Source organism: Galendromus occidentalis, unplaced genomic scaffold, assembly GCF_000255335.2.
Source record: "Galendromus occidentalis unplaced genomic scaffold, Mocc_1.1 scf7180000077434, whole genome shotgun sequence".
Taxonomy (NCBI): Eukaryota; Metazoa; Arthropoda; class Arachnida; order Mesostigmata; family Phytoseiidae; genus Galendromus; species Galendromus occidentalis.
Genome location: NW_003805422.1, coordinates 158,511 through 183,281, shown reverse-complemented (window position 1 = coordinate 183,281; position 24,771 = coordinate 158,511). Strand labels below are relative to the sequence as shown.

Genomic DNA, 24,771 nt, shown 5'->3' with positions numbered 1-24,771 from the left:
GTTTACATGGGCCGAGCCCTGCGCGGTGTTTCGAAGCCAGGCAGAGATCAATTCATTCGATTCTCGTAGAAAATAGCTGCTGCTGCACGAGGGAGAGTACTTCTAACAACTTCTGTCGGTGGGTCTCTCGGTGTGTGTTTTGAATTGTGTTCCTTGAGGAGCATCCCAACGAGCCGTACATCGAGGAAATGTCACCCAATCAACCGCTGCCGCAGAAAGAGAATGCGGTCTTCAAGAAAATTCTCCGCTGCTACGAAAACAAGCAGTACAAAAATGGTCTAAAGCTCGCGAAGCAGATCCTGTCGAACCCGAAATATGCCGAACACGGTGAGACGCTCGCCATGAAAGGCCTGCTGCTCAATTGCTTGCGACGGAAAGACGAAGCGTACGAGCACGTAAAGCGCGGTCTCAAGTCTGACGTCAAGAGTCACGTTTGTTGGCACGTTTTCGGGCTACTGCAGCGCTCCGACAGAAAATACGACGAGGCCATCCGGGCCTACCGGAACGCGTTGAAATGTGATTCGGACCACATACAGATCCTGCGAGATCTTTCGCTGTTGCAAATCCAGATGCGAGACCTCGAGGGCTACAAAGAAACCCGTCACAAGTTATTCACCCTCAGGCCGACGCAGAAAGCCTCATGGATAGGTCTCGCGATGAGTTACCACTTGCTCGACGACCACGAAATGGCAGTCAAACTAATTGATGAGTTCCTGAAAATCCAGAACAAAACTTCGTACGATTACGAGCAGTCGGAGCTTCTGCTCTACGAGCTGCAGATAATTTTCGAATCGGGAAACTACGTCGAGGTATTACAACGAATGGATCACAATGCCGGCCTTATCTACGATAAGCTGTCTCTCATGGAGATGCGAGCGGAGGTCTATCTGCGTTTGGAGAAGTTCGACCTGGCCGAGAAGCTCTACAACGAATTGATCACCAGGAATCCCGAAAACAAGGCATTCTACTACGGCATGATGAAAGCGCGCTGTCTGGACAAGGACGAAGACAAAGTAGCGATGCTCGAAGAATTCAGCAAGAAATTCCCTCGAGCGCAAATTCCTCGACGCCTGCCTCTCAACATGTCATCCGGAGAGACTTTTCGATCCTTGGTCGACGACTACATGCGACGCGCGATCACTAAAGGAGTCCCGCCGCTTTTCGTCGACCTCAAGCCCCTGTACGCTGATCCACAGAACGTGAAAATCATCGAGGAACTAATCGAAATGTACCTTCAGAACCTTGTCATATCGAGCACCTTCGAATCGGCCGGGGGCGACGGGGCCGAGCTCCAGCCGGTGACCTCTGTCGTCTGGACTCTATATCTCGCATGTCAACATTTCGACCACATCGGAGACACCAAACGAGCGCTGGAACTCGTCGAACGAGCGATCGAGCATACGCCCACGCTGATTGAACTCTACCTTGCGAAGGCTAAATTCTATAAACATGCGGGCAACATGATCGGAGCCGTTCAGTGTTTAGACGAGGCGCAGGCGCTCGACACGGCAGACCGCTACATCAACTCGAAGTGTGCCAAGTACATGCTCAAAGCAAAGCTCCTCGACGAGGCCGAAGCGATGTGCGCGAAATTCACCCGCGAAAACGTCTCCGCCATGGAGAACCTGAACGAGATGCAGTGCATGTGGTTCCAGACGGAATGCGCCAATGCCTATTCAAAACTGAATCGATACGGTGACGCTCTGAAGAAGTGTCATGAGGTCGACCGCCACTTTGTCGAGATCATTGAAGATCAGTTCGATTTCCATACTTACTGCATGCGCAAAACAACACTCCGCTCGTATATAGGCCTCCTGCGACTCGAGGATGTCGTCCGCGGACATCCGTTCTACTTTAAAGCAGCACGTATCGCCATAAAAACTTATCTCAGACTGCATGATCATCCCTTGAACGACAAGAAAGCCGAACAAGACCAGCTCGAGAGCACTTTGTCGAAGAGCGAACTCAAGAAGTTACGCAGCAAGCAGAAAAAGGCTCAAGAGAAGGTTCGACAGGACGAGAAAGAGAACAAAGATAAGAAGGTCGCTAACGATGATGAGAAACTCGAGGACACACTGAATCCCGAGAAACTTGAGCGCCCCGAGAATCCCCTGGAGGAGGCGATTCGCTTCCTCAAACCCCTCCAGGAGCTCAGTCCGAAAAATATCGAGACGCATCTCCTGGCCTACGAGATCTACATGCGGACCGGGAAACCTTTGCTGATGCTGCAGTGCCTTAAGAGGGCTCATCGTCTTCAGCCTGACCATCCGCAGCTCCACGTCTGCTTGGCGCACTTCGTCTCGAAAGTTGCCAACCAAGACCTCACCGGTCCGGTCGGAGCTGTTGTCGAGAAACAATTATCTAGTCTACTCTCAGGGAAGCAGAAGAGCGCCAAGGATTTGAACAGCGATTTTCTCCAGCAGCACCGAGACTCGTATGCGCACGCCGTCGCGGCGGCCACCGTACTCTACGAGCTGGATAAAACGAAACAAAGCGAGGCCTTGAAGCTGCTTAATTTCGAAGCCGACCCCCTGATCAAACATGGTGTCACCAGAGAGCGTTGTGAGGAGGTCATGGAGCTCCTTGAGAGCGGAGCCTTCGGAGCTATTGGGGATGCCGAATACCTGAAGGCTTTCAAGAACAGCTGTGCGAGGAGATTTCCGCTAGCAGAAGTCTTCCAGGCGACTGGCGTGATCAGTGCCCCACGTCCTGCGTCCGCGGACGCCACAGCCGATCGACAAATATCACAAGATGTCTAGAATTTAGGAACCAATTGGAGGTGGTGGATAGTAGCGGACCGGTAGCTCGACGAGGGAAATGTCTACTTTTGTACGGAAGCTTCCGGAAAACTTTTTCTACCTGCCTCAGGGCGTCCTCTACAGATGTGTAATAAAGTATAGGCTAACTTTGGTGATGCCGTCCTTTGAAAACTCTCGTCACTCGAATTTAAGCAACTCATCCGTCGCCTCATGGATCGATTTATTCTCTCATGGGAGTGAGCTCCACCGATTAAACAAGACGCGTGGTTTCCCTATCGTCTGAATGACATGCATGCCTCCGCAAGTCCACGAATCCTGTGCAGAAGCCCAAAATTTCCAAACATTTTCGACGATCATGTTCCTCTCTCAGCGTAGGTTTCTCACCCTTGAGCCTGAGTCTTACAATTTTTACATCGTCCACCTCTTATGAAAAAAAAATAGAAATCCAACTCTACTCAGTCAGTGCGTCAGTCAAGAATTAAGAATACGAGGCCTACGATCCTACAATGTCAGACAGCCACGAACGCTGAAGACGTGGCCCGCGCAAGGTGATTTTCTGCACGCGTATTATCATCATCTTGATTTTTCACCATGCGGAATGCGGATCCATATCGGTGGCAGCCCCATGTTCCTCGGGCTCCCAATACTACACTGAAGAAATAAGCGAATCTTCCCTTAGCGACCGAGCGCTTCTCGCGAGGGTCACGAATGAATAACACATTTTCATAGATCGTATCCGATAAAGCTGTTTAGTAAAAGTCAGTGCAGGAAAATCCTGCCCGACATCTCCGTTCGAGACATTCGAATCCATTAGACGATGGTCAACGCAGCAGTTTACAATCAATCGATCTAGCTGATTCGCTTTCTTGACTCAGATGTTCTCGTCGTCACGATCGACAGCCTCGGGATATTCAAGCTTTGGCATCGGCTTTCTCTTCTTTCGTGTCAGGCTCAGTCTTAGCGTCCGATGTATCCTCGGTATCCCCCCCTTGAGAACCCTTCTTGTGACGTTTGGGCTTGTGGGTTCTCATGTCCCTCCGTTGACCGCTCCCCTCGTCTTCCGAATCGGAGAACTCCTCTTCATTGGCCACTCGCTTCTCCGAGTGCCGAATGCTGATCCGCTGCTCATCGTTCTTGCCGGAATCAGCCGCTTCGTCGTCTTCGGCCTTGGCCTTATCGGTGTCGATCGCGTCCTCGGGTGTAGTTTGCATCTGCACCGACGGCGCATGAGGCAGCATCCGGAGGTTCTCGAAAAGCCTCGTGCGGATCTTGTCGACGTATTCCGGTGAATTCTGGTTGGCCATGTTCGACGGCGAGATATGAAGTTTGAAGTCGGGTCCGAAATATTCGAAGTAATCGTTGTACGGCAGCTCGTTGGCGATCTCGACGCCTAAGGCCACCGCTGTCTCGTAGGTCCAACAACGGGACACGTTTCGGATGGTGTAGCCGCCTCCGCCGAGTTGAAGGAGCGGCACGTTGAATTTCCTCATGAATTCGACGCATCGACCGTGACCCTTGAGCGTGAGATTAAAGCAACCAAGGCGGTCGCCCGAGAGCGAATCCGCTCCGCACTGGAGCACGACAGCGCTCGGTTGGTACATTTCCATGACTTTGGTCATCAGAGGCTTGAATACTGCTTCGGTGTACTGTTCGTCGTCGATTCCGTCGCGGAGGGGGAAGTTCACAGCGTAGTACTTTCCTTTCCCAGCTCCGATATCGCGGAGATCCCCAGTTCCGGGGAAGTATTCCCCGTATTTGTGGAACGATACTGTCATGACACGGTCGGTTGTGTAGAATGCTTCTTCCACACCGTCGCCGTGATGAACATCGATATCGATGTACAGAACCCTCTGATGGTACTTGAGAAGTTCCAGGATGGCGAGCACGATATCGTTAACGTAACAGAAACCAGAGGCCTCTGACTTTTTCGCGTGATGAAGTCCGCCAGACCAATTGACTGCGATATCGGTGGCCTGCTTGTTGAGCTTGACAGCGCCCGCGACTGAACCGCCGGTCGACAGCTGGCAGAATTCGTAAAGTCCGTCAAACACCGGGCAATCTTCACCCACGTTGACTGGAAAAGAAGGGAATGCCGTTAGGAAATTCTCGGCCGTCCGTCGGAGCAGTCCTTTTCCCGCGTTAGGCGCGTATATGATCGTCGGCCCGCTCCAGTAGTGTGAGCGGCGACTTATCTGGAGGATCAGATGCGTGACTCACATTTCTGCATGAACTTGTTGTACTCGCTCATATTGTCTGGTCGAATCGAACGAAGGAAGCGGATGTACTCGTCGCTGTGGTACTTGGTCATCTCTTCCTGGGTGGCTTTGTGGGGTCGATAGATTTCCATGCGACGGTAGAGTCCATAGTTCAAGATGAGGTTATGGGTCATACGCATACGATGCGGCTTCATTGGATGACCCTGGCCATAGTAGTAGTTTCCGATGTCACCTGCAATGCATTTTTCCTCGCATTAGCGCCCCGATTCGAGATCAGATTCAATACGCTCGTTCAGATAGCGATTAATCGACAGCCATGAATCGACTTCTCCCAGGATCCAGCAGACAATTCCGTGGACGTTCCCGCTCAAACAAACATCGTGACCGAATGTCTGTCAGATCAGAAGTTCTGAGACATCCGGCAGGAATTCAGCGGGGTAACGAGCCATGGTGCATCACGTTTCGGGAACCCCCTCGTTTTTCTCTCAATCCCTGCCGTAGGCCACCAGAACTCGATCGCATAGTCGAGTGTTATGGAAGCAAGCATGGTACATGTATTCTTGTCACAATATTTCCATTCAGGAGCACCTCACGGGACCGGTGCCCTGCTCCGGTCGCTACGGAGCAAACAACGACCGGTCTGCGAGTACAAAATACGGAATTCGACGGAGACGCTGATTACGTCCAACGTCTACCGAACGCTTCGATATTTCGAAATGGTTCATGGGTATTTCAATCGACAAGTCCCTCGAATCGTATTCAAGAAAGTGTGTTTCGCGCCTCAGATGTTCGGCGGCGCCCACTCTACGGAGCACCGTGCCCAGCGGTCCAAGCTAGAAAAAATTGCAAATCGAGCATCTTTCCACGGTTTTCCCGTCTCGGGTTAGAGCTTGGGCACCTCCGGATTATTAACCAGCTTGACAACCTCCGATATCGCCCCGAAAACGAATCCAAGAAGATTACCGGCGAAGCCAACCGAGCTACCAGATCGGAAAACTTCGAAACTTTGGCAAATCTGCGTATTTCAGCGGAATTTTCGCTCCCAGAGGTTAAACCGCCTAAAGAGAATGCATGTCGGAGTAATTCAGCTTTAACTCACCATCGTAGTAATAGCAAACACGTTTTTTCGAGTGCTGGATATTGGTGGCCATTCTGAACAACCAAACGAAGCTTTTGATGCTGATGTTAGGCTCGCGGCGCCATCGAGCAGCTCGCGGCAAGCGCGCCAGGATTCGAAATCGGAGTTTGGGAGAGGGTGCCGAGTGCTGGACATCCGCTCATTGGCTGGTTGCAAGGATTTCGAGCTTGCGAGTTCCTGTACGGGGTTCATTCGCGCATTCCGAATTCCCTTTCTCGACCATGAATCTTTTCTATGATCATGACCTCGATCGGTCGTGGCTGTCCCGGCCCGGCGAACCCTTGCTTATCGGGCGTGGAATTCGGGAGTAATATCGGAACTATCGGACATGGAAGAGTCCATTTCGTGTCACGTCCTATTTCCGGCGCCGCTGAGATGGTAGAGCTTCCTTCCCGAGTTTTAGCTGCAAACTCCCGAGATCGGGAGCATTCCAAGGGAATGCTCCCGAATTTCTCCCCGGCCTGAGTCTGGAAGGTAGAGAGAGCTTCGTGGTTCGTGGCACGAACCGAAGCCCGCCTTCTGGCCATCTCGTTAGGCGAGCCGCGGTTGCGCCTGTGGTCACAGCGTTTGCACCGCGGATCGAGAGATGATGGTGGAACTGTCGCTCAGAACTCGAGTCGGGCGTTCAAATTTGCCTCTTGACTCCAGCCTCCGCCTGACCTATGTATATAGGGGCTCGGGACTGGCGACTAGAGCCCACGATCGGAACCCGGATGAGGACGCTGCTATGTCCGGACGTATCCGACTGATCATGCTCATCCTCTTTCCATTGCGAAACCCATCCCCAGCAGCCATTGCCCGAGGTTTTGGGTCCGAGGCTAAAGATCAATGTTTCTCGAAGACGGACTTGACCGCTCGAACTTCTCGCTGTTCTCTTTCCATGGTCTCTGGCTCCCCACAAGGCTCACTCCCGATTCTTTTTTTTCCGTCGGCGGATCGGCCTCCGATTACTTGGAGTCACATCTTATTTATGGCTCCGCTCACTGTCGGGATATCAAGAATCAAGAGTCGCATGCACAGGCTTGTGCTATATGGAAACACAGCCTCAAAGCCTCCCGTCTGTGACGTCACGCGCTCGGATGGTCGTACGCGCAGAATCAAGTTCGTCCGACGACTGCCGGTTCGAGAACTCATACGAACTGCGTGAAGGAAGTGTGAGGCGAGGCCTGTGTAGAGATCGCGCGAGATTCTGTTGCGTTAGCCGCCCACCCTAGCTGACATTCCTCATCGTCGAGCTTCTACTGCGAATCGCTATCGTGACTTCGATGCGCTCGACATCTTGAAACAGTAGGACAATCTCTGTTGGGAACAAGACTTTCGAAGTTTGATCACGCCGCGGAATGTTCGCTTCGGAATCTCCATGTTCGCGAGCGAACCAAGTGAATCCGAACTTCGGAAGCGGCAGCCCCGGTAAGAGCATTCCCGTGTGAATCGTCGCAGTATACTGATGCTCCACGGATGCGTTGATCGAGCCGGCTCTCCTTCCCCTCCTTACCTTCAGAAGAGTATGGAGATGACAACCGCGTTGCGGTCTCTGTCGGAGGACCGCAGTCTTCTTCGATTTATCGGACGCTACGAGTGAAAAATACTGTAAGTCCAAAGTTGGCGAGATTGGATCCCGGGAAGAGCTCGGCCCAGACAGACGGAGGATGCCTCCGCTAGCAAAACACTTGAGAGGACTGCTTCGAAACTTAGGTGGGAGCACTTTCACGAGGCCAGACGAACAAGAACAACGGCTGACGATGCCCTTCGATGAGTGCGGGAAATAACGTCGGCTGGAACTCGTTCCACAACGGAAAGAACATGGGGAGCGATAGGGATACCCCGTCGGAATCGCGTAGAAATTACTGTAATCCGCGGAGGGTGTTGGCGTCGGATGATGGCCGTCTAGACTTTTTGCGGATCAGACTCAGGAATCGTTAGGCTCCAACTGCGGGTGGTTGAATATCGCGGTCGCTTGACTGTGCATTTCATCCCGCTTTGGTGAGCGACAAAGCGCGACATTTTCGTGGATTGGTGCCAGGGAATGTGCTTGGAACTTTCCGAGCCCGGGAGTCTAGTCATCCCCCAAAAAGCCCGAAGCGAAACTGAGAAGTCTCGTCGAGCTCTCGATGGTTTTTATCGGGATATCATGCACGGAGGATGGTGCTTCGGTCAACTGTTCCGATGACTCCTCTGAGCGATAGGCTCTGAATCACTCGGACTGCGACTCGGAGAAGAGTGCCACGTCGACCTTGCGTTGCAATGCGATGCTTGGAGAGATGTTCGGTCCTTTTCGGCTTGGGGAACAGGTTCTGTGTTCCATCATGGAGATGAACCAAATCAAGAGAGCAACTCTTCACCTCTATCCCACACGGAGTACAGAATAAATAATGTCGGATTTGGATTGCGGGGGTCAGTTAACAAATTTATTCCTTCATCTGAACTGATTCTAGGAGGTACGCGACGATGACTCTATCAGCTTTCGACAATTCGACATCCGTTAATCGTTATGCTGAACCCCGGTTGACTTCTTCGGCACTTCCACGATGTTTGCTCGTTTTAACTCTTCGCCGGAAACACTGACTCGATTCAAGGATAGGTCCTTCCTTCGTCACCTGCCGGAGTCCCTCTCCTGTGTGCGCCTCTCGAAGAGCTCACGATGAATCCGCTACCCAAAAACAAACGACCTCGTGAGTGCTCCCAGCACGGTCGTGGTGGAATTAGGAGGGTCGACGGTCTGACAGAATTCGTTCACTTTCTTTTTCAGCTGTACCAAGGACATCAGCATCAGGACGACGACGAGAGCACTTGAGAGCACAATCAGAACTCGTTTCGAACAGCGGTACAGTGAACACGGCGTCGGCGACATGATCGTGGCGTTTCGGATGCTGTTCCAAGACTGTTCTGACGATTGTAGTCCAGCGTCCACTAAAATCATAAGCGGAGGTGACTGTAACATTCTGCACATGCCAGGTGGTCGCATGTCTCCTCTAGATGCACAAACGATCGATTTCTCTGTGTATCAAAGCGGGAGATTATGCATGAACCCACATGAGGCAGCCGACCAAGGTGATACGGAAAATTTGTTTCCGTGATACGAAAACGGGAGCGATTCTAGGTCGGACAATTGGTAAATATACGCAGCCATCGTAGGATTCCCGGTGGCATGACTTAGGGTCCTCATCGATTGTGAGAATTCGATGGGCTATCTCATCCGGCTTGGTTAGGTTCATCTCATGCGGAATACGATCCCCGACTAGATCTGTTGGGTAATTCGAGCTCTTCACTCTGTTTGATCTCATTCGCGCGGTGTCCGTCGGGATGGATTGTCCGATACGCTCCTCGGGGATTCACGCGGATCGCAACTCGAGTGAGAGATGAGAGAGACTCGGGTATGGTCGGATAATTATCCGGAGCTGTGGTCCCCGAATCATCCTTACCGCTGGAATAATGGCTCCACTTTCGAGAGAAGTATGTGCTGGACCGACAGGGATCATATCTCCGATGAGGAGAAGACAATTTCATCATTCATCAGCCGTCGGTCACCAGATCGACTACACCGTGAATATCCTGATCGAAGGGCATTCCCGTCCTTTTCCCAAGCATTGAGAACCTGGCCGTACATTAGAGACGATTCTCGATTTTCCCGCCCATCAACGAGGGAATCAAGTCCGGTCGCTCCTTCTGGCATGCCATAGGGGAACAATTGAATAAGTACCAAGAGCAAGCTGAAAGCTCACGAAGACAAGCCCCGAGAGGGGTTTCCCGCTCGTGGCGACTCGATTACTTGCCCGTCCATCAGTGACTGCCCAGCTATTTCATCTATGCTCCAGAGCCTGCCCGTTCATTGGAGGCTGTCCATTCATTGGAAACTGCCAGTCTATTAGAAACTGTTCGTCTATCAGAATATTCACGGTAATCCCATGGAGGCACGTGGAAGTCCGTCGATCTCGTAATCTCGAAGCATCTCATCGAAAAAAAAATTAATGGCTCGTCAGACACGACTTCGTAGGATTCGATCGAGACGAAACTGTCCTCCGGATATTCTCCCGGGAGAAATCGATTAATCCTCATAAAATCCACCGAATCGTTCGCTCTGAGTAAGTCCGACGGGGCGCTCGCTTTGCCTGCTTTCCAATGGATATTTACATACGTCGCGCCGCGCGCCGGTGATCTGCTCCGCTGTCCATTTCGATCGCGAACATCTGTAGCCCCTTGACAGAGCTTCTTCACGCTTCTACAAATTGCAGACCGTGGCTCAGGCCCACTTGAGGCTGCTCATCACGTGTAAGGGGACAAGTTCTCCCGTCATGTCGATAGGAGATCTCGGGAAGGAAAAAGAGACAGAATACACTTCTGGTTGGTCAGACTTGACTCCACGGAGGAACGGAGAAAATCTGAGAAGCTGAAGATCCCGGAGAACTCCAAGAGTCCCCACGGGACAGGATGAAATTCCCTGAGTGATATAAGACTAATGGGTCTTCCCATCGCCCTTAAAAGCTCGCAGGATCAGGAACAATCTGCGCAACGGCGGTTTCAGATATTGATATGTGCGTATTCCGCTAGATGCGTATGCGAGAGATCCCTTCAGACGAGCGAAGAGGGGGAAGGCGTTGGATCTGAGTTCGTGGAAGGAATGGGATCTGCGGTTAATTCCGTCCGTGGCGATCAGGGGAACTAAGCACGTTGAAGTGTTTTCGTATGACGGACGGGGGTGAGAACATACGTCGAAAAGCGCGATGGGAAGCTGGGAGGATGCACGTCTTCCTCCAACAGCGATTAGGTCGTCGGTGTCGTTAGTCGAAGCAGCATGCTCCCCCGATCGAAAGCTGCACCATGCTGCTCGACGAGAAGTCTATGCCCAGTCGATGACCGGCCTGTTCACCCATTCAATGAAAGGTTGATTGCTATAATTAATTATTCATGAGCCCTCATCGACGGTCGAAAATTGTATGCTGTGTCCGGTGTATTGTAGTCGCTTCAAAATCGTTCCACGGGCTCCGTGGATCGAAAAAGCGAATGCAGCTTTGATCGATTAATGCGTCTCAACTTTAGCAAGCCTCCGGGAGGGGATGGACTCAAGTTGGCGACTCCGGTCCCTACATACTGTACGGAGTAGAAATGGTGTATATTCTCTTTAAAATGCGACCGGGTCATTTATTTACGTCCTGAGGCGTCAGGCGGCGAGTAGTGGGGAAATCAGTCCCGTCATTGTAAGATTGAGCCAGACGGACTCCGTGATTGAACCTTCGCACAGTCGTGAGACCGATCCATTTAGTTCAAACGCAGCCGCACTCGTCAACAATCATATTAGGAACGTCAGATTTCACGATTCGTCCCCGGTTATCATGATACAGCAGACTCATGGGTCTCAATCGAATCGGCACGCAGCACGCTGGGTCCCGGAGATTCACCTAAAAACATTCTCATTCATTGACCGAATTCTGAGACTACATCCGACCGAATCTCAGCTCCCTTCTCTCAATATATTCCCTCAGGAAGGCTTTCGGAAAAAGAATTCGCGAAAACGTCCGTCGTCTATAGGCGATATCGTATGTGGATGTCCATGTCGCGTACCTTGCGTCGATATCTATCGAGGATGTATGAGTAATGCGTGCTGAAAGTGTCGGGCGTCCGTGGAATGTTGCTGCAGTTTCCTTGGCAGTACTTGGCGTCGTAGCCGGTAGGAGCGATGATCCAGGAATCCCAACCCAACTTGCGGAAATCTATGTAGAGACTTTTCATACAACAACCCTGACCGTTTATACATGTGGGCTCGCTCCGGGGAATCGCTCGAAAGCGCTGTCGTCGCCTTCGGAAACTGGCGTCCGAGCTCTTGTCGACTCGGATGTCGATCGTGGGGCCCGTTGTTGCTTCTATGGCAAACTGATGACAACCGATGCAATCAACCAGTAGGCGGAGTTTTTTTCCTTTCCGGAGCCATCTCGCCACGCGATCGGTGATGTCGAGTGCCACGAATTGTTGATTCCGATCCACGCGAGATGTCTTAAGCAGAACGAGCTCGGTTGAATTGGAACCTGTCGAGAGATCGCTAGGAATAATTGAAACCAGCAAACTCTCGCCCAAACCTAGGCGAATAGCGCTGGCTAGACCCATGCCCATCGAATTCGTGTCCCGAGGGTCGGCATGACAGACCCGATTTGCTGTGATGACTCTTGAGCTCGAAAACGCAAACCGAAACAGGGTCTCGCTGTTTTCGGATAATCTTGAACTGTAACAATGCTTCTGAGGGCGGCGACCGTCGACGCAGGTTTGGCGGTGATTCGAATGAGAAGACGGGCTGGCCGTTGATGATCACCGGAGTGCGGCTCCCGGGTCCTAGAAACAGAGACTCATATGCAGAAGCCTGCCTCGTGACTTCCGTTAATTTTTCGGAAGCTCGCTCCGCAGCGATAAGGGGGGCAGATTCTCGGTCAATGATGTCCGCCGTGAGTGGTGGAATTCAATTACTTGTGGCGGAATTCGATCAGTAGCTCGAGCATACCTGAGGTATCTGCATTATTATATTTTGTTTGCACAGCAACTCGTGTATCGAGTTTCCCGCGCGAACCGCGAGGCACGCAATCTTGAGCTTCGAGAAGACCTCCGAGCTCCCGCGTTCCCGGTACAGTGGGAGAAATTGATTGCTCAGATCGATGGTTGACAGCAAACTTCTCTGAACTACGTGTCGAGCGGACGCAGTCGCTTTGAAGGGTATCGAGGTCTCCTGATGGTTCCCACGCGAACGAGAGGAGAACCCAATTCCCAATCGATCACTGCCCTGATTGAGGCACACAACACACTCACCTGATTTAGGCAGCAAAGAAAAGTGGAGCGAGTTCCTCACACTCCCCACCGTTGGCAATGATGACATGAGGAGAACTATTGACGCAAGAACCAGCCTCGGCGACCGCATGAACCTCTCACGAAGTTTACTTCGATCGACCGACTCAGTGACATGCCCTCACCGCCGAGTTTCACTCACCCAGAGCCAGTCGCAGACATAACGAGTTCCCGGAAATGCTCGCTGTGAATCTTCTGTGCCTCGGGGAGCCGTCAATGGAAAACTCACGTGTCTAAAAATACGCTCTTCTTGCGCAGATGTGGAGAGGGCGAATTCGAACGTAATTTAGCTGGTCTTCTGCCCTCTCAAACAAAAACTCGCGACTAAGAGCTCTGGACATCACGTGAGATACACCAGGAAAATTGTTCAACGGAAATGCACGACGATTTGCAACACCCTCGGTCTGAGTAGTCCGCTCTCGCAATGCGCGGACTCCGTTGACCTTACGTGCTCGACCTCGCTTCGAAGCATGGGAATAATGCTCTCGGAAAGCACATCCTGGACATCTGGCTTTCAAGCTCGGCGATGATTTCAGCGCCGCCTCGGAGGTACGTTCGGGATCGACGGTCTCTCCCCCTCCGCAGCATCGATCAGCCCTCGCAGTTGCGAATAACTCCACTACAGTGGAATGCCGCCTCAACGAGCCAGACCCAAATTGCTCAGGACGTATTCAGAGAAACTCAGGAACTTTATGAATAGGTTCCGAAGTAGCAGCTATCTGGTTGCTGACATCACCAATGATGACATAAGGGGCGCGCAAACGATCCTGAATAATCGAGCTTGCGGCTCGCATCGAACACTCCAATGCGCTTCCCGGGAATGCAATGATTCGAATTGTCCGGCCATGAAGAGACCTTTCTCATCGATTGCTCCGTAAATAATCACGAATGAGTGAATAATCATCATACGACGAGACGCCGGGGTTCGGGGCTATTGTTATATCGACTCAATCGCATGAGGATATATACTCGTGAGTTTCGACAAGGCTAAAACATAATCGATATTCCGCCCTCCTCCCATCGAATCGTGGGGATCTCATCTGCTCGAGCGGGTTCGAGTAGTTCAGATCATTGGATTTCGATATTCAAACAGAGCAGTCTGGTTAATTCGGCAGAATCCTCGCCATCGAATCGTAAGAGGTATGCCCAGGAGGTAAGAGGTAGAGCCAGCACGATCCAAGGCGAGCTTTGAATCAGTTTAGACGTGCAGCATGTTCGGCGGCCACCTATTCCGGAGAATCGCGTCAACGCGGATTGTCCTCTCGCTGTAAACTAAGTGAGACGGAACTGCGCTGTCAGCCTAAATTAAGCTGGAATCCATCTCGCCCACTGAGATCGGATGTATCCAGTTCATTCATATCTTCTGCCCTAGTCGATCTGAACGGCGGTCTTTCCCATCAATTCGAGATTGCTATTACGACTGGGACCAGCCGAAAGCGTCGGATTCAGCGCTGCCGTAGATGAGCCTCTTTTCGCTCAGTACAACATCAGCCGAGGTAGACGTAGAAGAATGGCGTAATAGGGAAATCATTCATCGAAGTCTAGACTCGAAACGAATCGAAGGAACCTCCTTGAGCGAGTTCCCTGATTCCATGTTGCGCCGTGCGATCCCTTATTCTAGTATCGTGACGCATTTTCCACACGGTGGAAAGAGCACGCGAAGAATCAGCTCGTTTTCTCGCCGAAGGATCCAGTTGTCCTCGGTTCCGATTGTCTCCCGTCGATGTTGTGCGACATCTAATCATGGCCGGAAGGCCGGGGAGCGATGTTCAAATCCGTCGTGTCGGCCGACCAGCCCATCTGACACAAAAAAGCCGCCTCTGAAAAAAAGGCTGAATGAGTGAAATTCAATATGCACAATACCTCCGAGGAAAGCAACTCGGCGTGAGGGTGAGCCCCGCTGACCGACAAGGGTTATTAATTGATATCACTAGCGACCTCCCCAAGCCTGACCTCGGCTACCGGTATCGGCGCGACTCAAACGATCTATCGAGACGTGCAAGTCATGAGCCATGAATAAGACGGAAACTGTGAGTCCTCAGACTTACAGCTAGGTTAGACTCAGAGCATGTCAGAGCGCATCGCTCTGACAATCATCCCCACGAAACCTTCGTTGGGCATGAAGCCACTTCTACGAGAATCGGTGGATCCGGGGCTATCGAAATTTCGCGCAAATGCCCGATCGAGACTTGTAGTACTCTTCCCACAAGCTCCCCACGCATAGCAGTCATCCTCGGGTCCTAGCACGCAAATTCGGACAATATAGGCCGGCGAGAATTTCGAGTTTGGCTGGTCCTCCCCATCGGGACAAATGATAGTAATCGAAGTCGCATGCGTGAGTATCGGGTATGATTGGATGGGAGACGTCTCGCGCGAGGTGCTAGGTTCGGGAGTTCTTCACCTCAAAGCCTGGCTTCTACGATTACATGATATCCTATGATTGATATGATTTCCAATTGAGAAGGAACCTCAGGTCGACAGCCCAGGCTTCGAGCTCTGGCTCTCAGAGCTTGTGGACCAACTCCGATGAGCTCCCGGAGCGCGTGGACGCACCGAGAGCTCCGCGCCAGATCTTCGAAAGAGCCCTCTCCCGTCCGGTCTCGAATGTGTCGTCTGCAACCATCAGCTGACGACGTCGTCTTCTTCCGCCGCTGCTAGTTCCACGACGATGAGTGGCTCGTGAGAGCTAAATAATAACTCAAAGGCGCCGGTACAAGACAAGGAAAAGGGAGAACAGAATCGGTTCCAGAAATTTTCTTCGGTCTCGTACCCTCGTCTATCTTAGTCGTCGGAGCTGTGCCCCAGCGGCGAAGTTGAATAGTACTGAAGCCCGATTTCGTGGGGATTCCACTCGGCTTCGAAATGACTTTGATACACTTCCTGAACTGTTTATCGCTCGCCGCGGTGCCTTACGTAATTACTTACAGACTATCAGGTAGGTGAGCTCTGGTCCTCAGAGGCTTCTCTAATCCCTTTTCCATGGAGTTTCCCGTCCCGAACCGAAAAGATCGTCGTCCGAATGAGCCAGGGAGTGTCTCGTATCGCGCTCTCTGAGGTACGGTCGATTGGATCGATGTCTCTGACCATCGTCAATTTTATTCTCAGGTTTATCGGAGCACGGCTGCTTTTGGAAGTGTGTGCAGGCAGCGAGTTGCTATGCTGTTTGTCAACTCGGGAAAATGTTATTCTTAGCTACGTTTGTAATTGACTCCGTGCCATACTACGGAGAAGCTCTCCGACATTCTATGGAAGTACTCGATTTGGTCGTGCTCCAGACTGTCATGAGCAGAGGGGGTGCGTATTTTTCGTACGATCTATTGCATGGACATTGCGGTCGCATGAGCTCTCGAGAATACCCAACTAATCCCCTCGTGCGGAGTTTTCAAGTCGCAGGTAAAGCAAAACAAAACTTGCAGGTGTCTACGGAGACCTTCGCTTCCTTGTAACCGGCTTCAGTTGGGCTGCCGCAGAGTTCATCTTCACCAGACTCCTGCCTTTCTGGGTGGGGGCCCGAGGCGTAGAGTTTTCCTGGAGGTAGGTTGATCACTCGGAGCGGATCTCCCTGGCGTAGCGGCGAACGATCATATTCCCGCCACAAGACCTGAAGAACGATCACCTTCCCACCACACGGTCCGAATGTCGACGTGACTTCTGAACAGGGAGTTTTCTCTCCGACAGATATCTGCAAATGGCCCTCGACTCGAACATCGGACTTGTATTCCATCTGAGCACGGCTATACTCTTGGCGCAATGGAAGAGCTCAGAGCGCTCAACTCCCTTGGTTCTCGCTCTGATTCTCTTGACGTATCGTGCAGCTCTCTTCGATGCGTTACCTCTGGACCCCTGGGCCTTGTTGGCGGTGAAAGCTTGCGCCTCGGCCGTGATCGGGCTCTCGGCACTCAGTTACACACTGAATAATAATCAGAAGGGTTACAGTAACGTTTTCCATTAGTGTCGGGGGCGGAAAGCCGGAAACACTCATCGGAAACACCGAAATCCGCCGACGAACTCCTCGAATGGTCGAGACGAGATTCCCAGCCCAATAGATCGGATAGGAGTCCTACTTCCACTTCAATTGCGCCAGCATTCGTCACATTCGATGTTGTGCAAAGTCATTATTGTCATTATTCAGACGGTTCGACTTCCAGCGATTCCATTGACGATCAAAGAATTTTCCCAAAGCCGTAATCTAACGAACGGAATGAATGTATGAGAGTTACGGAGGGATCCCTGTCAAATAAATGAGAACCAGCAGAGTTACACCTGCATCCGGGACGTATTGTTATTGATTATTTTTTCATCGACCTCGTCGTCGATCATGACATCTCCTCCACACCTCGTCTGCGATTCGTCCGGCGCCCGATCATGCAGACTTTCCTCGAAATCATGGATGACTATGGGGAAATCGAATTTGTCCGGATGTCCCGCAGGTGTCGGGAGACCCGTGTCATTCCACGAAAACGTGGGAACATTCTCGTTCGGCGGACCATTGACGAGAGCGATTCGTTGTCGTTTGAAGCCATTGAAGTCGATGGCTTTGGCATCTGTCGCCCCGCTGAGTCCCTTGAAGATGTAGATCGGGTGCTTCTCGAGGTCGATCAGGTCAGCCCTAGCCGCGATCGCGAACGTCGCGACTCGGGTCGGAGGTTTGCATTCTCCGCACGTCGATAAGTTGTCGTTCTTGTAGTCATTGTATCGCATCAAGTTCATCATGCTGCTGACAGACTCTACGCCGTCTTGATCCCGATCGAAGATCAGCTTCCTGGGATTTGTTTCGTATTTGTAGAATGTCGTGAAGGCTTCGAAGTCCTGCAGACGGTTGATTTTTCTGATTTCTTCGAAATAGGGGACATTGAAACTTGCGAAGAATCCCTTGCCGCGCAGAACGCTCGATAGGTCTCTGCTGACGAAAGTGCCGGGCATCTGTTCAACAACCCACAGGACATCGTCCGCCACCGTCCTACCGTTCGTTTCGAATTTATTGAAATCGACGATCATGTATTGGTTGTTGTAGGTCCCTGAGTTTTCTTGACTGAAGTGGCGAACCCACTCCTCCCCCGATGCTGATAAGCGGTTCGCCGCCATGGAACGCATCCAGGTCGGGACGGATTTCACCCGACATCGTCTTAAAATCCATTGGTCGAAAACATCCAAAGTGGTTTCCATTACGAAGAGCCCAGACCCGATGAGATAGAACTCGTCTAGCGAATAAAGGCACCCCGGGTACGACGTCATAACGAGTCTCCTCCCAGGCACCATCGAGGGAGAAGCATCGTCGCGTAATCGGAAGGCGAAATCATATTTCTTCTCGATTCGGATCATCGAATCGTAATCGAACCAGCTTGTATGCCCTATGTAGATGTTGTCATCGACGTACTTAATCAGAGCCGAGCAGTGACCGGGGGGTAGAGAGAGGTATGAAGAGTTCCCAGTTTCACTTCTTGAGTCCCTGACATAGAGTCCGGGGATCCGCGATCCACGTTTAGTATTGATTCTACTCGATTTTTTCGTAATTCCATCCCTGACCGGCCAGATCATGGGTAGCACTTGCTCGATACCGAGAAGATCGCCTTCCCAATTGATGATCATCATTGTCAGGGGCTCGGAGGCGTTGAAACGATTTCCAGATTGCAATACGGCTCCATTGAAATGATCGTTCAAACCGGTGAATTGCTTTAGAAGCAGATAGATCTGATTCCAGAACGCTGATTTCTTCCTCCCCGAGAGAGCCCTTCTGTACATGTAGTTCACTTGCTTCTGGAGGTACCTTCCGATACGTTTACATGTGACTCGTTGCAGATTGGAACAGTATTTCGAATATCGATTTTGTATTTGTTTACTTATGAGACTTCTAGTTGCCTCTGCTTCGAGAACCCCAGCGGCATAGGCCGTCAGCTCATCTGGGAAATTCGGGTTAGTTTCGATGTGGAGATACGCCCAGCCTTCCTGGAGCGTCGCGTCCTTGAAACTTGCCCAAGCCAACGCCTGCGGATTGTATAGATCGTAAACGATTCGCAGCGAACTGTTACCGTCCAGCTCAACATGGAGTCTCTTCAGGCGACGGGCTTCCGATTGACGCAGTTCTGCGAGCACGGTGCACACAGTGCACAGAAACATAGGGAGCCAACTTGAAGCACCGTGGAACATTCCGACCACAGAGGAGGATTCCGAGCCGCCACAGATCCCGACATATATGACGAATTGAAATCTTCCATCCACGGGAAAGTCTTAGCGGCCGTCAGAATAAAAACTGGGCTCACTTTTCGACTCACGATCGCTTGATCATGAGCTCATAGATCTCTCTCGCTGTGAGTCGCAAAGTTAGAGCGGTAGCCAATTGGTCCAGAGGCTCGCCGCTTGACGGATACCGAAGGTGAGCGGACTACGAAGAGCCTCGTTGCGCTAAACGCGACGCCGACGATGGACTGATCCAAGCGGCGCGGCGGCGGCGGCGTCACAGATCCATCTCGGTGAACGGTGAGAACACGAATACCAATCAGGCTGCTGGATTGGCGAATCCACGAATTTCGATACACCCATCGCATATTCCGTCCGGCGATCCCCCCGATCTGAGCTCTTGATGGAGGCTTCCACTCTCGGTGCTCCCAAACACGCGACGGGACTTCTGAGATTGTTCAAGCTGTCAACCGTCGTCGAAGAGCATTGAATGCGAATTATCGACCCGACTCCTCGATAATTCAGATGCGTGTTGGGAATCAATTTCCTAGAATGACTAGATTTCAGCAGTCGGGAGCAGGTTCCATGATTCATGGGAGGAGTACCCTCTCCAATCGCATCGGTGGTTCCAAAGTTCCTGCGCCGCGCTTCCCCGAAGACCGATATCCGGAGTTGTCGAAATTTTTTTCTCGCAGTTCGAGCTCTTCAATGTCTCTCACGGCGAGCTGGAGATGGACACGATGACGATTGGTTTGAGGCTCGATTCGCTTGTTACCGCAGAGATAGGGAAGTGAGCCCTAGAGCACCTCTTGGAGACTATTCGTGCATTCGAATGAGAATGTCCTGACCATCCCAGGGAACATATCGCCGCTGTGACCGGAGAGCCTCTCTGAGAGAGGCATTGAGCCGCGGAGCATACGGTCAGGTACAAATGCCCGTATAATTATATTGCCAGCGGCTCGGCTTCCCGTCGGGAGAATATGTGTTAGAGACCCTTCCCTGAGCCTCCGAAGAAGCTGCTGTCGCGGAATTGCCCTTCGGCGTTCCGCATGCTGACCTTGCGACCAGCTCGCCGGAAGCCTCCGCTGTTCTGACCGACACGGCGATGGTCCTCTCATCAAATTATCTCGCGTGTTCGAAAGCCATTCCATCGTACCCCTGTCCGACGGTCTCAAGAAAAGAATATTCGAGACGGCTACGGAAATGACGCGGACGCTCGGAATGCTTTCCCGAAAGCCACGGAGACACCACAGGTCTCTTCTCAGTGCGTACAGTGTATCGAGACTAGCATGACACTTTCTTTCGTGGTAAATGGACTCACTCGTTGTCAGACCTCGACCTCACCGACTTCGCGCGTCGTCCTCGTACGCTTCCGACTCGATGGTGGATATGTGCTTGATCAGTACTTCTTGTGGGGAGAAGGATTGTCTTTAACATTCCGCTTATGATCCAGCTCGATACTGTAGCTTCCCGCATTTTTCCATTAGAATTTATACTCTATTCCGGAATTCCTCGCAACGATTCCTGCGCTGAGCGACGAGAGCGTGTCCCGTCCCTGAATGCGGACGGGTCTCCCGTGGAAGCGCAAGCTTCTCCGTGTCATTCGAGCTGTGAATACCGAGAGAGGACCTACGTAGAAAAAATGTTCTTCCATTTTCCCTGATGCTCATCGCCCAGCGTCCCGAAAACCACCTTCCTTGATAGAATTCTCCATCAGAAGAGTCGATCAAGCCAGAAAGGGAAACCTTGCAGAAAAAAAGACGATGTCACCCGAGCCTATCAGGAGTAACGTTCTTCAACGCGATTCATTCACGCAAATCTTTCCGACTCCCGCTGTCGCGGGGGAAACATCTCTCTCTTGTATATAATCAGATCCGAGTCCAGCTCATATGAGGATGATATGTGGGTGACAGGCAGTCTGAATGAGCAGAATGGGGTGGAGGGAGATCCGAGAGAGGAGAAATTTTCAACAAATCGACCTGCGGCCGCATTGGATGGCCATCGAGTTCTTTTCCTTGTGAGTTCAGGTCTCTCAGCTTGACATAGCAGGATCTCAGCGTTTTCCCCATAGAGTTTTGAGCTCTAGTCTCTCGTCCCGTGGATCACCATCGAATACCACACCTTTCGAGCAGGGCAGCGAGGACGCTTGGGGGTTGACGTTGGTGAGTGTCTCGTAAGAGCTCGATCGCAGACCTGACCTGAAAAACGGAATAACGAATGACCCTTAAATCGTCATCTGGGAGACCTAAGAATACTCGGGTATAAAAAAGTAAAATAATCGGAGCTTACTCGCGCGGCAAAAGCCTCTGGCGTTTCGTTTTCTCCGCAAAACATGGGTTCCCCCAGGTAAGTACGCAATTTCACCGGCAGCACAAGCTTTGGTATCGCCAAGGGTACTCGCGACAAGAGGTACCATCGTTTGAGCAGCTCGTTCCCTGCGCAGGTTCGAATTGGAGAGTTCTCAGCGTGGGTGTGCATACGAGAGACAACCTGAATGCAACCGGACCCTTCGGTTGTACTGCGCACCTTGGTTCCCGAATTTATGGAGGGTCATGAAATGCTGGATATTAACAGTGAACATCGGGATGACTGCAGCTCCAGTCTTTTTAGCGATTCTCGCGAATCCGCAGCGATTGCGCCATTCTAGTCTGAAAATCATCGCTTAGTGGAATTCAACTCCAGTGCCTAGAAGTTTCCAGTATTTTCCCCTGACTTACTTGCCGTCTTGGCTCATCAAAGCTTCATAGGCGCCACCAGGCGCCACGAATGCGATGCCTCCGCTCTTCAAGGTGCGCGTCAGTCTCTCGGGAGAGCAATGTTGACCGAAGAACTGAAAGAATTTTCATCGACTCTAGAAGTCATTAGCGAGTGCAAGATCGTGCTGATGCAGTCATCCCGATCTCAACGAGCGAGGGGATGGTGATTTGGCGCGAACTTACATCCATCACGCTGGCTATCAGAGGGATTTGGAAAAGACTTCGATCCACGATGCCACTGAGATGTCGCCTGTATTTCACGTATGCATAAGAATGCAGGAGACTCGCGTCCACGGGCAACACACCGTGGTAGTAAACAATCAGAGCATTCTTCGTCCGAAGTCGTTCACCGCCATGAACTTCGTAGCCTGCAATAGCTCCACGAGCTTACTCAAACTTCAAGTTCTCAACGACTGAAGGATCTGATGTATGCTGCCCAGAAGCTTTCATGCCAATCACCGAACGCTCACCGAACGCTAATTTTCCATGAAGGAGATAAGCCCAATGAATCGAACGGGCAAACAGTTTCCTGTACTCATTCCCGAAGCTCTTCTCGAAAAACACGTAAACAGCCGTGCACAAGGCGAAAGCACCGGTGTTGAACATTATCGGGTACAGCGATGCGATGTAGAGCTGGGGAACGATCGAGACGATTGAGGAGCGTCCATTACGGGAAAATCATTCCTGAAATTTCGCGGACTCACGATGAAAGGTCTGAGAAATATCCAATCCCATAGCCACCAACAAAGCCACGGTTGAATCGCCATGAAGTACGCGAAGTAGGCATAGGACAGGATCCTCAAGCCTCTTTCAACGGTGACCATTTTGCGTCGGAACTGGCATCCGGCGGGATCTCTTCTCAAGCTCCGGCTTCCACAGCGAACTTTAGGAGAAAGCATCTTGCGGAACGTTCGGGAAAGTTCCGATGGATTCATTTGCATTCAATCACATCGGAGAGACTATCACGGCATTAACAGATTAAACTTTCCCATTCACGAAGGATAATCTGTTTGATTCCATAATTCGAATTCGAGTCCCGGTCTTCCACTCGATGAGTCGATAAACCACATCGCCCTATTTTGTCCATGGAATTCTGGGGAAGGGTCGGTCATCCCCTGAATCTACTACCGCATCGCTAGCATTGACGGGATTTGAGGATCAGAGCTCCTCCGTTAATTGAAACAGTTGGTTGTATTATGATATAAATTACATGTACTGGCAGGCTCTGACCACGGTCCCTGCTTGAATCTAACTTCTCATCTCGCTGGCAGGCGCGGTCGATCCACGTCGTTTGCCTGTGGTGGAAGGGAGGCGCTTCCGGTCGAAGAGCATTCAGGCTCAATTTTTTTTCAGTTCAAGCGATAATTCTAACGAGCCTGCAGTGGGAACGGGCCCGTATTAAAGTCGCACGGAGAAAAAAAAGAGATTTCCTTGCGGGTTTCTTGCTCCTAGCGGCAACCCCTCGCAGGTCGACTCGCAGTCGTCGTTCGTGAAAGAAATCTTGCGCGAATGTATGCTCCTGGATGTGAGTCTCCCAGTTGAGCCTTATGCGTGCCATTGAGACGGTTGTCCGATCGTCGAATCTTGCTTCTCATACTCCTCGTTGGAGTTGGCAAACGTATATGAGGGAGGGTGATCATTCCCGGCCTCAAACGCGATCCGCGGCCTCAGCAAAGTTTCTGGGCGAGCTGGGCTTATGTATTCACTAAATAGTCTCGAATCAGCGAAACGAATTGACAGCGTACGTGCCCTCACAGACTGGGATTTGTTTAGCTGCGTGAGGTCAAGGTTGCAGGCCGCGCATTCCGACAGGTTTTTTCCATTGCAGGATAGGTTCTAGTTCTGACACGAGCTCTCGGTCAAGAACTCCTCCCCGGGCGCGAAGTCGGCACGTTGATCCCTCTCGCATTCAGGTGAAAGATATGATGGAGCAGACACTGCAAAAAACGGCATGAGCGATGGATGAAGGGAGAAAGTCTCAGGAGGGGCAAACGAAGTCCTCCGACAGCTCCCCGGAGATCTCCGCGAACCGGTTCAGGGCTCATTCATGGATCCTCCCAGAAGTTGACTCTCGGTGTACACTGGCGGTCCAAATAATAGAGCCACTTTTTGCGGGCCTCTCAGATGAACACAGTAGGTACTTCGCACTCGGGGAACCTCCGCTATATATGGTATATGAATCCGAAGGCGGTCGCCTCCTCGAAAGCGTCGATCTACACGTCTTCTCCCACCCAATTGTCTGACCTTCTCTCAAACGCTCTCATTGTATTCGCACATGTAATTTCCTGTCTTGGTCAGGTCAAGAATGATTTTCAGCAGTTCTCCGCATATCCCTCAATTCCGATTACTCCGAAGAGAGCTGAGTTTTTCTATCTTCTAATGAGAGACCCTTCCCGAGAGCAGCCCGTTCCCGATTGATCCGTCATTGAGTCTCCCTCAAAAGTGGAAGTGCCCTCCCACTGCCTCTCCCCCAATACAAGCCCTGCCCTCTGAGACAAGCTCTTGAGACAGCCTCTGAGTCAAGGTACAGGGAGGGCTTGGAGATTTGAAACATCGCGGACGCGACGAGTGCTGCTCTTCGAAAGGCCTTCAATACTCCGACATGTATGATCTGAGGATCCAGAGTAGGGAAGTCAGTAGAGTGTGAGCGGAGGGTTAAGTGCATCGGTCGCAGCTCGGAAATGATTCCTACGAAATCATCTTCCTGAGCGGCATGTCCAATCGTGCTCATTCCCCTACGAAACAGGTCTTTCCCATTCGAGACAGGTCTTCCTCGGCGAGACCTGCTTCATCCCGATTTAGCTGTGCAAGTCGAGAGTCGAGGATCATCGAAAATTAATTTCAGCGGCACCGAGGAATGGGAGCCGAAACTTTTATATAATGAATCGCGGATCACAACG

At 51.5% G+C, this 24,771-nt stretch overlaps 6 protein-coding genes across 6 annotated transcripts; 2 read left to right on the top strand and 4 right to left on the bottom strand.

Annotated features, from left to right (window-relative positions):
* The first annotated feature begins 64 nt into the window (after positions 1–64).
* Positions 65–2,880, top strand: Naa15-16 (N-alpha-acetyltransferase 15/16). Its single transcript, XM_003742866.2, has one exon. It carries the CDS (start codon positions 189–191, stop codon positions 2,757–2,759), a length of 2,571 nt encoding a protein of 856 aa, XP_003742914.1. The 5' UTR covers positions 65–188; the 3' UTR covers positions 2,760–2,880.
* A 790-nt stretch (positions 2,881–3,670) lies between these two features.
* HDAC1 (histone deacetylase 1) lies at positions 3,671–6,153 on the bottom strand. Its single transcript, XM_003742885.1, has 3 exons — positions 6,075–6,153; positions 4,977–5,207; positions 3,671–4,833 (listed from the first exon to the last, which is right to left on the bottom strand). Exons 1-3 carry the CDS (start codon positions 6,124–6,126, stop codon positions 3,671–3,673), a joined length of 1,446 nt encoding a protein of 481 aa, XP_003742933.1. The 5' UTR covers positions 6,127–6,153.
* A 5,078-nt stretch (positions 6,154–11,231) lies between these two features.
* LOC108864200 (inhibin beta chain) lies at positions 11,232–12,212 on the bottom strand. Its single transcript, XM_018639354.1, has 2 exons — positions 11,673–12,212; positions 11,232–11,509 (listed from the first exon to the last, which is right to left on the bottom strand). Exons 1-2 carry the CDS (start codon positions 12,210–12,212, stop codon positions 11,375–11,377), a joined length of 675 nt encoding a protein of 224 aa, XP_018494870.1. The 3' UTR covers positions 11,232–11,374.
* Positions 12,213–15,581: 3,369 nt separating this feature from the next.
* LOC100898894 (transmembrane protein 147) lies at positions 15,582–17,195 on the top strand. The gene is made up of 4 exons (XM_003742865.2): positions 15,582–15,873; positions 16,044–16,232; positions 16,355–16,472; positions 16,617–17,195. Exons 1-4 carry the CDS (start codon positions 15,801–15,803, stop codon positions 16,888–16,890), a joined length of 654 nt encoding a protein of 217 aa, XP_003742913.1. The 5' UTR covers positions 15,582–15,800; the 3' UTR covers positions 16,891–17,195.
* Positions 17,196–19,055, bottom strand: LOC108864199 (putative phospholipase B-like 2). Its single transcript, XM_018639353.1, has one exon. The coding sequence runs from the start codon at positions 19,053–19,055 to the stop codon at positions 17,196–17,198; it is 1,860 nt and encodes a 619-aa protein (XP_018494869.1).
* A 1,836-nt stretch (positions 19,056–20,891) lies between these two features.
* Positions 20,892–22,745, bottom strand: LOC100898748 (transmembrane protein 68). Its single transcript, XM_003742864.2, has 7 exons — positions 22,576–22,745; positions 22,342–22,504; positions 22,055–22,239; positions 21,833–21,945; positions 21,642–21,763; positions 21,405–21,550; positions 20,892–21,313 (listed from the first exon to the last, which is right to left on the bottom strand). The coding sequence occupies exons 1-7, from the start codon at positions 22,693–22,695 to the stop codon at positions 21,218–21,220; spliced, it is 945 nt and encodes a 314-aa protein (XP_003742912.1). The 5' UTR covers positions 22,696–22,745; the 3' UTR covers positions 20,892–21,217.
* Positions 22,746–24,771: the final 2,026 nt, after the last annotated feature.